At 43.8% G+C, this 14,601-nt stretch overlaps 1 protein-coding gene across 1 annotated transcript in view; it reads right to left on the bottom strand.

Annotated features, from left to right (window-relative positions):
- LOC137560758 (ceramide kinase-like) overlaps window positions 1–13,912 on the bottom strand; it is a 72,327-nt gene extending 58,415 nt beyond the window's left edge. The window contains exon 1 of the mRNA XM_068271907.1: window positions 13,645–13,912. Within this exon, the coding sequence (XP_068128008.1) occupies window positions 13,645–13,795 (151 nt within the window). The 5' untranslated portion in view covers window positions 13,796–13,912. The remainder of the gene's footprint in view (window positions 1–13,644) is intronic.
- Window positions 13,913–14,601: the final 689 nt, after the last annotated feature.

Consider the following 14,601-nt stretch of genomic DNA (forward strand, 5'->3'; position numbering starts at 1 on the left):
TACTGCAGCCACCTAACACTGGCTACACCTATTCCTGCCTACTTATACTGCGGCCACCTATTACTGGCTGCACCTATCCTGGCTACCTATTACTAGCTGCACCTCTCCTGGCTACCTATACTGCAGCCACCTATTACTGGGCACCTTTTTTGGCTACCTATACTGCGGACATTCATTACACACTACCTATACTACGGCCACCTATTACTGGCTACCTATACTGCGGCCACCTATTGCTGGCTGCACCTGTCCTGGCTATCTATACTGCGGCCACCAATTCCTGGCTACCTATACTGCGGCCACCTATTGCTGGTTGCAACTATCCTGGCTACCTATACTGCAGCCACCTATTACTGGGCACCTTTTTTGGCTACCTATACTGCGGACATTCATTACACACTACCTATACTACGGCCACCTATTACTGGCTACCTATACTGCGGCCACCTATTGCTGGCTGCACCTGTCCTGGCTATCTATACTGCGGCCACCTATTCCTGGCTACCTATACTGCGGCCACCTATTGCTGGTTGCATCTATCCTGGCTACCTATGCTGAGGCCACCTACTACTGGCCGCATCTATTCCTGGCTACTTATACTGGGGGGCACCTATACCTAACTAGCTATACTGGAGGCACCAATACCTGACTACAATACGGGGGGGGGCGTGAGAGTGGAGTTCTGTAAAACCGTCACAGATTTGAGCACAGCTGGTGCCACCATAGGACGTAATAGGAATGTGGGTGCCGTCAAAACACAGAGCACAAATTACTATAAAAAAACAATGTAATTTGGCTGCCAGCAATAGCTGGAAACCAAATTGCATATTTCACCACCACCCATGGCGACCTAGAGTGGGAATAGTTAACGCCACCAGGACATTTGCAGGAGCAGGGTGAGCAGTTTTACAGCTTTACCCAGCACCCAAATCTCCGGCGGCTTAATCATATGTATGCTGAGGGAGTGGGGCACATTTGCATATGCTGGGGGGGGGGCACATTATTTAATGTAAGGTGGAGGCCTGTGTCCAAATTGTGTAATACTGTATACCATGATATCGCCATACCGTGATTTTTGTTTTTTGAGTTATAACGTGGATATTTATACCGTTGCAACCCTAGTCATAATCAGATGTGTATATCTGATTTTAAAGAGAACCCGAGGTGGGTTTGAAGAATTTTATCTGCATACAGAGGCTGGATCTGCCTATACAGCCCAGCCTCTGTTGCTATCCCAAACCCCCCTAAGGTCCCCCTGCACTCTGCAATCCCTCATAAATCACAGCCACGCTGCTGACAAACAGCTTGTCAGAGCTGGCTGTGTTTATCTCTATAGTGTCAGTCTGCTGCTCTCCCCGCCTCCTGCAGAACTCCAGTCCCCGCCTGCATCCTTTCCCTCCCTGCTGATTGGAGGGAAGGGACAGGGGCAGGGACCGGAGCTATGCAGGAGGCGGGGGAGCAGCTGAGACTGACACTACAGATGTAAACATAGCCTCACAGCATGGCTGTGATTTATGAGGGATTGCAGTGTGCAGGGGGACCTTAGTGGGGTTTGGGATAGCAACAGAGGCTGGGCTGTATAGGCAGATCCAGCCTCTGTATGCAGATAACATTCTTTAAACACACCTCGGGTTCTCTTTAAAGATAGTGAGACCACTTTATTGCAGCAGCACAAGTAACTGTTTTTTGGATTATTATTTCATTTTTTGGACAAAGCACTGCCATTACTGTATATATTTAAGTTGACCCTTTTCTGAGAAATAAAACATTGTCATATTTTTTCTTTTAATTACGGTTTTTAATTTAAGAGTCAGAGTTTGAGTCAGTACATTTTTTTTCCAGAACTTCGCCTTCAGGTACCCAAAAATTGCCACAGCCCTGGTTCCGCCAGGTCTCCAGCTTTGGTTTTCTCTCTCTTTACACACACACTGCTGCTGGCCTGCAATCTCCCTGCTTCCAGGGCTGGCCCATGTGTAAAGACCCTGCAGATTTATTTCCACTCATTGGCTGCGGTATCTAATGCGAACATTTTATTTGTGCTACACTTCTGTACAAACTGATTTAGTGCACAAGAATTACAGGTGAACTTAATACATAAAATATATATGTACTGAATAATACAAATACCGAATACCCTTTAAGAAGCCTTGCAAAGTTGTAATTCAGCAGTGTGATTATGTATGGAAAAGGTTTTTCTTTCCTGCAGAGCAGAAAACTATACTGTACACTATAAAACCAGAAGTGCATACAATTCCTTGTTGAATGGGTCTTTGTATAGTTAAAAGTTGAAGTCCCTCTTCCAAGAGAACCCTGAAAGCAAACATGTAACACAACAAACCACGTCAGCAGAGTTCAGCAGTTCGCCCTGCTTGTTCCAGGATACAGAGATGTCCTGCGTCCCTCTCACGCAAACAACCCCTACAGATATTAAAAGCTTGAGCAAACTCCACACAGCCATCAGTAAGGCTTGTCAAATTTGCAGCAAACTATGGAGTATATAACATCTTCTATTTTAGGGTCACAAACCAAAAAGGTAGAGTGTCACAAACACAACCCCACGGAATGCTCACATTCAAAGAAAATTAAGATTAGGATAGCTCATAATTTTATTGTAAAAAAACAATTCAACCAAGAATGTCATTTAACACAGAAGACAAAGTCACCCATTGGGTTTAGGGACATGGTAATGTGAGTAGAACAAGTGCCACATAAATTAAACAAGGATTCTTCCTTTTGGGAACTAATAATGTCACCCTGAGCAATGCACATTTATACTACACTATTCAATTACTGCTTATTATTGGGCTCAGACTAATTACCAGGCTGTCAAATTAATATATGAAACACTAATTACGATTTTCCAAGCATACTCTCTGCACAAAGGTATACCGTTATGTGCAGTTATGTGTTTTGTTAGGGCCCGTTTCCACTACACCCGGATTCTGGATGCAGAAAAACTGACTCCAATGAATGTCTATGGGCCTATTTCCTCTAAACGTGATTTTTCTGATGCAGATTCTCCATTGTGCTACCGTAGCTGGGAGTGTTCTGTGCAAGTGCAGTTACAGTGTTACCGAACTAAACACAGGCTAGATGCTCCCAGCCATGGAAACACATGAAAAGCAGACACACGGAAGTTAATTTGTTCAGGCCTTCAAAGATTGTGATTTGCCATGTGGGGGCAGAGAGGAGTTAAGAGTGCTCAGTAGGTTTGCCCAGTATGGGGCACAAGAATTTCTGATGAAGGCCCTGGGTCACTATCCAAGCGGACATAGAGTTAGAATAAAGAGATGTTCGAGCAAAGCAAGGACCAAACCCACGGCACAGTAAGCAAAGTGAGCAGGAAAGGGGGCAAAAGGATTTCAGTAAAGCAGGATTATTATTTTAAAAAGAAGTAGACACCTCTCATTAAACACCCCCTAACTCCAGAACAATGCATATCACCAATGCAGAGCAAAGTGCAGATGTAAGCCAAGACTCTCTCCTTTCCAACGATTTGTACATTTCCAAAGGGGAGTGAATATCTTTTAAACAGGGGGGAGTCAGATTCCGTAGATGGTATAATTCTTTATTTATTGTATTTATAAAGCACCAACATATTACGCAGCGCTGAACATTAATTTAGGTTACAGACAATATTTAGGGGTGACATATAGCAATATGACAATACAGGAATACAAGAAAACCAGATCACACACCATAGTATGAGTACCAGGTAATGCTTAGTCACTGGATGGAGCATGGAGATTAGGCAAGTTAGGTTCACTCAGATGCATAGCATGGGTGCACAGTAATGGAGGTGCATGATCAGGTAGGACACAAAAGGAGGACCCTGCCCAAAGGCTTACAATCTAGAGGGAGAGGTAAGGACACGAACGGTAGGGGATAATACGCAACTATGTAATTTCCTTTTAAACAATGCAAATTGCCCGGCTGTCCTGCTGATCTGCCTCCAATACTTTTAGCCAAAGACCCTGAACAACCATGCAGATCAGGTGTTTCTGACTGAAGTCTGGTTTGATTACCTGCATGCTTGTTTCAGGTTGGACTAGTCCAAAACCTGTCAGATTTTTACAATCTACAGTAAGTGTCAGCGACATAGCATGACATTTTTCTCTGGGAAAAATATATATCCACATGTATATCTTTTTATATAAATTTTACAATTTTTCACTAAAGTGATCTTTTATATGATACATGAAAAAGATCACTCAAAAAATAAAATAGTAAAATTAAACCGATTACTTCTCACACCCGAAGAACTTAAGTTACTAGTGCTATGCGACACAAAAAACAGAAGGTTTAATTACTGTGCCATATAAGATTTATCACTGTTTCTGCTGTAAATAAGCCATTAATCATTACCATAATGTATGAATACTGCATAACAACACAAACCTCTGGAGATAGATCTTGATAATAAGTCTGTTATTCCCTCCTCCAACCAGTTTCACATATGGGCGGTTAAAAACAGACCAAAATTAACTATAGTTCAAAAACTAAACATATACATGGAGGATGGTACAGAAAAATATTTCGTCTGTATTTTTGCTTCTTAACATTGACATTTCAGGTTGGTTCAGGGAGTGGGGGTTAAATCCAGCCAATTATAGCTGCTAGCTGCTGATTAATTATCCAGCCACCAGACACTCGGTTTAACTGGCTCAGTTTCAAGTCAGTGTAAATCTGTATTGTGCGTATTATTTGGTCATGACCACAAATTACAATTATGGTTACCATTTCTTTATGAAGGGGGGTGAGGGTGGGAAACTTATTTTTACCTCGAGGACACAATTTACCATACTTGTGCTTCGAATTTTCCGACTTAAGGTGGCCACTAAGGATCCAATTTCTAGCAAAAATAAAAAAATAAAAAAAATAAATAAAAATCGCTTGATCGATCAGAAATCGTTCACTACACCAACAAACCAATCTTTGCTTCCTATCACAACCAACAAGAAAATCCAAATTTTGGTTCGATGATCGGACGACTATTTTTATAATCGTTTGTAATTGATTGTGTCCATTAATGGGGATTATTTACAACCAATCTGATCAGAATTTCTGATCGCTCCAACGATTTTTCGCTAGAAATTGGACTGTTAGTGGCCACCTTAAAGAGGAACTCCAGTGAAAATAATGTAATAAAAAAAGGACTTCATTTTTACAATAATTATGTATAAATGATTTAGTCAGTGTTTGCCCATTGTAAAATCTTTTAAATCCCTGATTTACATTTTGACATTACATGATGAAATTTTTACTGTTGGCAGGTGATGTAGCTGCTGCATGGTTTTTTGGCAGTTGGAAACAGCTGTAAACAGCTATTTCCCACAATGCAGCAAGGTTCACAGACAGGAAACTGCCAAGAGTACGTACTCAGAATTTGTTTGCGGGAGGGGTTTCACCACAATATCAGCCATACAGCGCCCCCTGATGGTCTGTTTGTGAAAAGGAATAGATTTCTCATGTAAAAGGGGGTATCAGCTACTGATTGGGATAAAGTTCAATTCTTGGTCGGAATTTCTCTTTAAAGCAGTAGGATTAGCCATGCTATGCCAGGGGAAAAAAACATATATAAGTAGATAGATACTTGATCTACGTACATAACATGTACTGCACTGTGCACATTCTGATTTCAGTAAATGTTATAGCGATGATCATCTATGCATCAGTATTGTCTGAATCACACACTCTGAAAACACGCATGCAGCAAATTCAGTAAGCCTTCAGTCAAATATATGATTTGCATGCTTGATTAGGATCTATGGCTTACAAGTATTAGAGGCAGCAAGACAGCTAGTAAACTTGTACTGTTTTAAAGGAAAAAAAAATATGGCAGACTCCATGCCTTTCACTTCAGAGTTTTTAAATCAAGAGACAAAAGATAAAAAAAAAAAAAAAAAAATCTCCAAAATGGGTACACAGATGTCAGTAAAACAAATTGTTTTCCATTTTAATCAAAACTAAAATGTCATTTTCCTTGAGTTAGGTATTTAAGTTAAGATTGAGGAGAGTGATAAAAGAGAAAAGAAATGCTAATATGTTTGTCATTAATTGAGCTCTGTTGATCCTCAGGGATATTGATTTTGTGGGACCTCCAAGACCCTTTATTCACATCTGACATGGGACATTTTAGTTAGATTTTTCTAGGCATCTGGTTGATTTAACTGAATATTTGTAAAGGAATTATACCTCTGACCTGCTATCAATCAGGCTAATCAATACGGGTTCAGGGGAAGTTCAGAGATTACAGAAAAAGAAATCAGACATACACATCTCTGGACCTTAAACATGTGTAAAAAGTTGGCTAATACGATGGAAACATTCAGTACCTGTCATTCCAAGCAAAAGAAATGTATACTGTTAAAATAAAAAGGAGTCGTTCACCAATGAAAAAAACACTGTCGACAAGCTACTTCTGATGATCAGTATCACACCATACATGTACTGTAGTTTTCAGTGTCCGACAACTTGAAATGCAGCACAGCTAAACTGACACCAGCAGTAGATGCTGGCTTTACCCGAGAGAGTGGTGGAGTAAGGTTAGGGATAAAGATGGCACAGTTGTCAGTGACTGCATTTACACAGGCATTCCTGCTCAGAGCCAAATCAGCATAGAATCTGGCAAACACCACATGAAGTGTCTCCAACTTTTTGGAAGGTCTCAATGGCAAGCATGATAATGTCTCAGAAGTGGAAAATATGCAAAACAAAGTGGAGTCAAACACACATCAAGAGTGTACTTTACCCCACCACCACTCTGTACCCCAACCCTAATGCTGGGAATACACGGCTTGATTCTAAGCTGATAAGATGGCTAGATAGATCATTTCCGACATGTTCGATCATTTTGCAGCTCGATTTCTCATTGAAGTGAATTGAAAAGAGATCAGAAAAACAAGCGGAAGAGAATCGAGCAGGCAAAACGATCCGGCGCAGAACCGATCGCCAGAATCGACCTGTGTATTCCCAGCATCCCTCAACAACCTTGGAAAAAAATCTCTACTGCAGAATAAATTCCATGTTCCATCACAAGTGGAGCAATTTCAGCTTAAAGACTGCTTTTTAGACAGCTATAGCGAGTTGCAAATTGCAATGGGAAGGCAAGTTTTAATAACACTGCATTACAAACCGATTTTTGCAGCAATGACACAGGTTTATAGCATTTTTGTGAAAGTTCCAATAAAGATCTGTAAAAATGAATACAGTAAAAAGGCATCGATTCTGGCTTTTTATCACTAGCCTGTAAATCCGCTTCATAAATTAGACTTTTGCTTTGCTCATCTCCCATCATCCAAGTTTAGACAATGATTAATAATTAGCTGTCTAATCAAATAATCTGTACAAGCTAGATTATTACTGTTCACACTGAAGTATCCTCCTCCCTCTTCTGCAAGACATTGCCAAGATGCACTGCGTACTTGTTTACCAGAGTCATTCTTGACTGCAACAGATGTTTTGTGACATGTAACAGAATTTGCTGCTACCAGCAAACTGAGTAACCAAGCAGCTCAGGGTGACCCAAACCACTAAAGACTTATTTAGCACACCACTTAGGTCCCGTGTGACAGGGATACTCCTTTTGGCTAGATTTACCCTCATTAACCATTTAAGGACCAGCAGTCTCTGGGTACTTAAAGACCAGAGACCACTCGTCCAATCCCGACGAATCGCCGCACATACCCGCCACCATCGCCGCTCGCCGAGACCCCCAGGACATAGACTGTGCCGTCTCTATGACGGCAGAGTCATGTGAGCCGGTTAGGAGCCGCTTTCATTGGCTCCTGACCCTGTTTTTCAATGTAAGCCAATGGGAACGGCTTACATTGAAAGACAGGGCCAGGAGCCAATGAAATCGGCTCCTGACCCGCTCACATAACTCTGCCGTCATAGAGACAGGCAGAGCCTGTGAGATGCGGCGAGAATCGTCGGGTTTGAGCGGCGCGATCGGTGTGGAGCAGCTGAAACAGCGGATGCGCGCTGCGGACAGCGATCGAGATCTACGCCCTGCCAGCCAGGAGCCCACCAATACAGGGCGTAGATCTCAAACACTGCGGTCCTTAAATGGTTAAACATTATGTGAGATTGTCTGTAGATTAGATATTAGATTCAATATAAACCTCAAATATAAAGAAAATCTATAAAAAAAAAAAAAAAAAAAAAAAAAAAAGCAGGGCTGTTGAGTCGGTACAAAAATCCTCCGATTCCAAAGTTTAGGATTCCATCGTCTCCGACTCCTCTAATTTGCATATAATCTTGTTGATTGAAAGTATGTAACATAAAAGGCATTTCATCACTACCAAAACTTAAGAATTTTAAAGCATCTGCTTTTAGGAACAAAAAGCTCCTGGCCAGGAATCTGACACTCTACCCTGCTGGTATCCTGGCCTGTCATTGCCAACATCAATCCCCCGGTACGTCATTTATCTATTAAGATTCAATGGAGCCTAATATCAGTTGGATTACAGCGTGTAGCCCTGCCACCTTGCAGAAAAAGGCCTCTGCCTTTTCTCTATCTGATAAAGAAAAGGCCAGGGCCATTTTCTACAAGGGGAGAGCTTTATGCACTGGAACTCAGCCGACATAGGGTTCCAGTGAATCTTATTAGACAATGTATTGGGACACTAACTTTTAAGCAATAGGGCCCATTCACACCTGAGCGGGAATCGCGCAATTCCCGCTCATGGCAAACCGCTAGCGGTTTTGTAAAAACCGCTACACATTGTAGCAAGTGGCAGTGTTCTCACTGCCGCGTTTGCGGTTAGCGATAACCGCAAACGCGCTGCATGCAGCAGTTTGCCGCGATTTGCGATCCGCAATTAGCGATTGTGATTAGCGTGCAAAGCACGCTAATCGCGATTGCTCCAAAACCGCCACAGTGTCCAGTGATTTTTCCACGTTGATCGTGGAGAAATCACTACGCCGGCGATAATCACCAGCGTTTTGCGATTCAAGGTGTGAACGGGCCCTTAGCATAACTCCGTGTTTATGTACACCAGAGATGCATATTAACTAAACTTAGGATACTGCTGTAGAGTAGCTGTTAAAGGAAACCTGAAGAAGTGAGAGGTATATGGAGGCTTTTTTCTTTAAAAAAACACCAGTTACCTGGCAGCCTTGCTGATCCTCTGCCTCTAATACTTTTAGCCATAGACCCTGAACAAGCATGCAGCAGATCATATAATATAATAATATTTTTGCTCTTTGCTCTTTGGAAGCTTAAAAATGTAACATAGATAAGGTAAAAACAGAGGGATGGAAGGCTATGGAAGTAGCCGCACAGCATCGGAAAAGATGAGTGAATCAGGCAGGGGGTGCTGCCTCAGACCGCCAATCATAGCCCTCCCACCTCTCTTCTTAATAGGCCACACTGGCCTCAATGGCGGGAACAGAGCGCTGCCATTGCGGCAAACCATTGCACTCCCTCAGTAGCAGGGAGTACAGCGATTAGCCCAATGACTACCCCCTGGTCCCACTGTCAAGACCATCGGGGCCTATTAGGAAGCAAGAAGGGAGGAGGAAGGGGCTGTGATTGGCGGTCTGGGGCAGCACCCCCCCCCCCCCCGCCTGATTCACTGATCTTTCATGATGCTGTGCACTACTTCCGTAGCCCGATGCCCGAAAACGTAGCCTGTATGTAACATGCCCGGCGCAACATGTAATAATCCAAAGGGAGGGACAATTTCTCACTGGCAATTGGCTCCAATCGTGAGTCTGAATGAATAAAGAACTAATTAGCATAAGTCTTGCAGCCAACTAACCGCAGTAAGGTACTGCATTTTTCTCACATCATTCCGCCGCCGCTGCAGAGTGAATGTCATTACATTCAAACAGCTTGTCACTGTATTTATCAGTGCGCCAGCCTTTTAGTTGGCTGCAAAGCTTATGCTAATTAGTTATTCATTCATTCGAACCCACGATTGGAGCCAGTCTCATTGGAGAAATGTCTCTCCCTTTGGAATATTACATCGTGCGCTGGGGCTACACCCTACCATTTCCTGCTTTTCACTTAGGTTCCCTGGACCAACACCTGCCCCTGCCTATTGTGCTGCTCTCCATCACTTTACTATTCATTCTGTATGTTACAAGCAAAGGACACTGGAGGCGATGGAGGGGACGGGGATAGCGACATTGGAGGGGACAGGCACACCAGGCAGACAACACTGGAGGATAGAGGATGCAGGGAAACAGGCAGACAGAAGACACAGGGGGACAGAGGACAAAGGAGGAAGGGGACACAGGAGGTACAAGGAAGCCAGAAGGGGGACACTAATTGGGGGGGGGGTCGTCATAAGAGGCCCCTGCACCATGAACACACCAGGTTTAGTATATTTTTTCCCCTGGATTTTATCCTCTTAGGCTACTTACACACTAAGACGTTGCGTTTTAGGGGACGTTATGGTCACATAACGTGCCCCTAGCGCAACGCATGGTGGTGTTGAAGTTGGACGTCAGATTGAGCTGCGTTATGCGGCTCTCAAAGCAGCCGCTCCAGGTTAGTGATAGGAAGTCCGGATCTTTTTAAGGATTCGGATCATTTGAATCGGATCATTGAAAAGATCCGGATCTTTGAACCGAATCATTTGAATCATTTTACTAGGGAAGCAGACTGGGTGAAATGACTAGCAGGACAGGACTTCCCCTGCACTGTACATTCTGTATGTTCCTGTTTCATCCAAACAGACATCCACTGTGAACCGAATCTTTCATTGTGATGATCCAGATGATTCGACTCACAAAAAAGATCCGGATCAAATGAACGATTCGTTCATGATCCGGTCAACACTACAGTCCTACCACGAGTCTTTGCAGTGCAGTGAATATTAATTAGCCATGTGGCTGGCCGTGGAGGAGGAGGGGAGGCCTCCTCCTCTAACATTACTGAGCATGTGCAAGCAGTCTAACGCTGCTTAGCCAAGTATAACGTACAGCATGCAGCACTTTGTTTAATCGTGCTGCGTTACTATGTAACGCAATGTGTGCACTGTGAACAGCACAATTGATTTTACAGTGCTGTGAGTTAGGCTGCGTTACTGGCTGCTGTAACGTGGGACTTTAACGTCCCACTGTGAAACCAACCTAAAACTATGCGCGTCTTATGGTCTGAAGCGTCTTATGGTCCAAAAAATATGGTAAGTGATTTCATGAGCAAAGGGAGTGCATAAACTTGCATACAAAATTTGCATAAACCTGCAACAATGCAGAATTAGTTGCATTTCATTGACCATCCCTTTTAGTGATACAATTACACATCAGACTTTATTCTTACAGCAAAGATGCTATTATATATAAAATCAGGGCTGTGGAGTTCGAGTCGAAGCAATTTTGGGTACCCGGAGTTGGAGATTTCATAAACTGAGGAGTCAGATGAATTTTGTACAAAATCCACAGCCCTGGTAAGTATTAGACTAAGGAGTTGGGAGTCGAGGAGTCTGAGCAATTTTGGGTACCCGGAGACGGTGGTTTCATAAACTGAAGAGTCGGAAGATTTTTGTACCGACTCCAAAGCTGTAACGTTCTGAGCGGGTGCTGTTGACCGTCACCAGTGGTTGGCGTGGGCTTTCCCAAGGCGTGGTGTCTATGTGGCTACGGGTCTTCACCAGAGTACCCAGCAAGGGATGATGGGCCGCTACCCCTAGTGGGCAACGGACTACTTTGCTGCCTGGTAGCCACAGGTCACGACCCTCAGGATTGCCCCACCGGAGACGAGAAAGAATAGCTGATGCTGCATTGTGGAGATAGTAGATAGACGTACAGAATCAGTAGGCAGAAGAATAGTCAGACAATCCGGGTTCAGGGCAGGCAGAGTTCAATCTTAAACGGTAAATCAGGCATAGGTTGAGGCAGGCGGAGTACAATCAGGAACGAGATAACAGGCAATAGGTCAGGGCAGGCAGCAGTCAGGCGGAAACGGGAACAGGCTAAGGTTGGCAACGAGAAGGCAATCAAAGGTATAGCTGACAGAGCACAAGGTACACTGCTGGCAAGCTGTACGAACAGACAGCACTAACATGCAGGGCAGACAGGCTTATATAGGGCCTTTGGCGCCAATTGATGACGCTGCGCATGCGCACAAACATCTGCATTAACCCCCTGCGCATGTGTACTCGTCAGCAATAATCCACTGCGCATGTGTACTTTTTCCAATCACCTGTCGCGCATAGACGTCTCACTCTAAAGCCACAGCCACACTACATACTGCCAGGAAAATAAACATCCACATACAAAGGTTTGCAAGTATAACAAAATACCGTTACAGGTTTTCCAAACAACCTTATAATTTTGTTTGCACAAGTATAAAGTAAAAACTGTTGTTGTATTTGACAAACTATTTTTGTGTCTGCTTGGAGGAGGTGAGTCCGCCACTGCCTCCACTGTGAAAGTAGCCTTTTTTGAATTGGTATGAGGAGGTTTTATTATTAAAGGCACTGCAAAAACAAAACAAAACAAAAAAAACACTAATCCCAATAGCTACATAAGACCATGACTTCACACTGAGATCTCTAAGAAGTTGGAGAACAATCTGATCAAACATTACTTGGCAATGCCAGTAGGTGCATAAAATCTCATTCATCTCATACTGAGACATGTAAGGGGAAAAAAAAATTCTATTAAATATAAAGTTCTACAAAAACTGCTATGTAGCTGCTTAAAGGGTGTGAGAATTTAAGCATATCCAACATACAGTTACACAAGTTCATCATTTATGTGTACTATTGCTAAGCCTGATAAGTCAGGGTCCTCTTCATCCTCCCTGCCATGTATTTTCTAATCTATACTCCTTAGGGCTAATACACATGGCCAGCTGCTGGCAGCAACACATTTTGCCATAGCCAAACACTTTTCTTCTAACGCGCAGAAAAGTGTTTGGCATGATTTGCCACTGATTCATCTTCGCATTTGAACCCCAGGGAGATTATACTTTAACCGCGAACACCGCCAAGAAACATTCATGAAGTCTAGATCAGGGAATCCTTAGTGGTAAATGCCAGGGATGTGACCATCTGAACAATTCCTTAACATTTACTTTAGGGGGCCCAGCAGGAAACCTCATAGGGAAATTAGGAGGTGGACGGCACCCTGTGAAACTGCTAGGTTTTCAATACCTTGTAGTAAGCTACTTTCACACTATTTAGCCAATCACAACATTCTGTGCTTTAAGAAGGTGCAGTTGATTGCAGAAATGTTCGCTATGAGGTTTCCTGCTGGGTCCCCTAAATTAGACTAGTAGCACAGCGCTGTCAACTAAGTTAATCAAATGATAACCAATGCTAAAACATAGGAAACAGCAAATCTGCCAACAGTCACTCATGGTGCCACATGGTATATTAAACAGCTAATCATGCTACAGGAAAATGCAGATCACACATCAACTGAGCTAACTAAATGCACTTATTGCTTGTATGATGTTCTGCATATAGCAGGTCAGTGCAGAATCAGGAAGAGAGTATCCCTATGGCAAGTGTCAGGGACACTGCTCTGTTATTCCCTATATATGACAGTGTAGAAGATATATACACACAGGTAAGCAGCAGCGCGGGCCCTTGCACTGGCCTCTGCCATAGGAAGCACGATCCTGCCTCTCTCCATAACACACTGGCCTTGCATACAGTGCGAAGATGCGCATGTTATGTCTCTCACCAGCTCTGCTGCGGCCCCCTCCCCGCCGGGATGAGACTTCTCTCCAGGACAGCAGCGCCCGCCCGGGGTCCAGGGTCACCTCACAGCTGTGACTTCTCACGGACAACACCGAGCACAGCAAGGAGATGGAGTTCGGCTGGTCCGGCTCCATTGTGTCACGTCATACCCGGTTGGCCAGCACTCGGCCCCCCAAAACCATCTGTCACATGGAGCCTCTGTTTGCTCAACTAGCGGTCCAGCACTTCCATTGTCTGCCGGAGGAGATACCGAGGCTCCGCCCCCCGCGTCATCACGCATGGAAACGAGCAGTAGAGAAGAGGGGGCGGCTTGTTCCAGCAGGTTGCTAGTTGTTGTGCTGCGGTCACTTGTTGTCGAGACTGGTAAAGGGTATCTTCGGTCACAGGAATTGTCAGCACATATTGCTTCCCGTCTGGCCAGGCCGACATCCAATAGCATGTAATCAGTAGAGACCTTTCAATAGAGCCAGAAGTTAATTTTGATGTTTGCATAAGCTTCCTCCCTCCTTATGCGTCATTCACATTCATCTTCTAGCCTGCTTTTTGGCTGAAGTCGCTTTCCTATTGTCCTGTGAGAGAGCCAGCAGCATCCCCCAGGAGGTGACAGCAGAGCAGCGCCTTGCGTTAACATCCCATTCATAACAACAAATAACATTTGTAGAGCGCTTTTCTCCCATAGGACTCAAAGCGCATAAGCATGGCTCCGACCATCGTGGTACAGAGGAAGAATTTTATAAGTCCGGAAATGCCAGGCTAAACAGGTGGCTTTTCAGTCTGGATTTGAATAGCTCCAGGGATGGTGCTGTCTTTACTGGGTGTGGCAGGGAGTTCCAAAGAGTAGGGGCAGCATGACAGAAGGCTCTATCTCCAGATTTTTTGAGGTGCACTCTGGGAGTGACCAAGTTCATAGAACTTGCTGATCTGAGGTTGTGAGAGGTGT

This window comes from Hyperolius riggenbachi, chromosome 3 (genome assembly GCF_040937935.1).
Source record: "Hyperolius riggenbachi isolate aHypRig1 chromosome 3, aHypRig1.pri, whole genome shotgun sequence".
Classification (NCBI taxonomy): Eukaryota; Metazoa; Chordata; class Amphibia; order Anura; family Hyperoliidae; genus Hyperolius; species Hyperolius riggenbachi.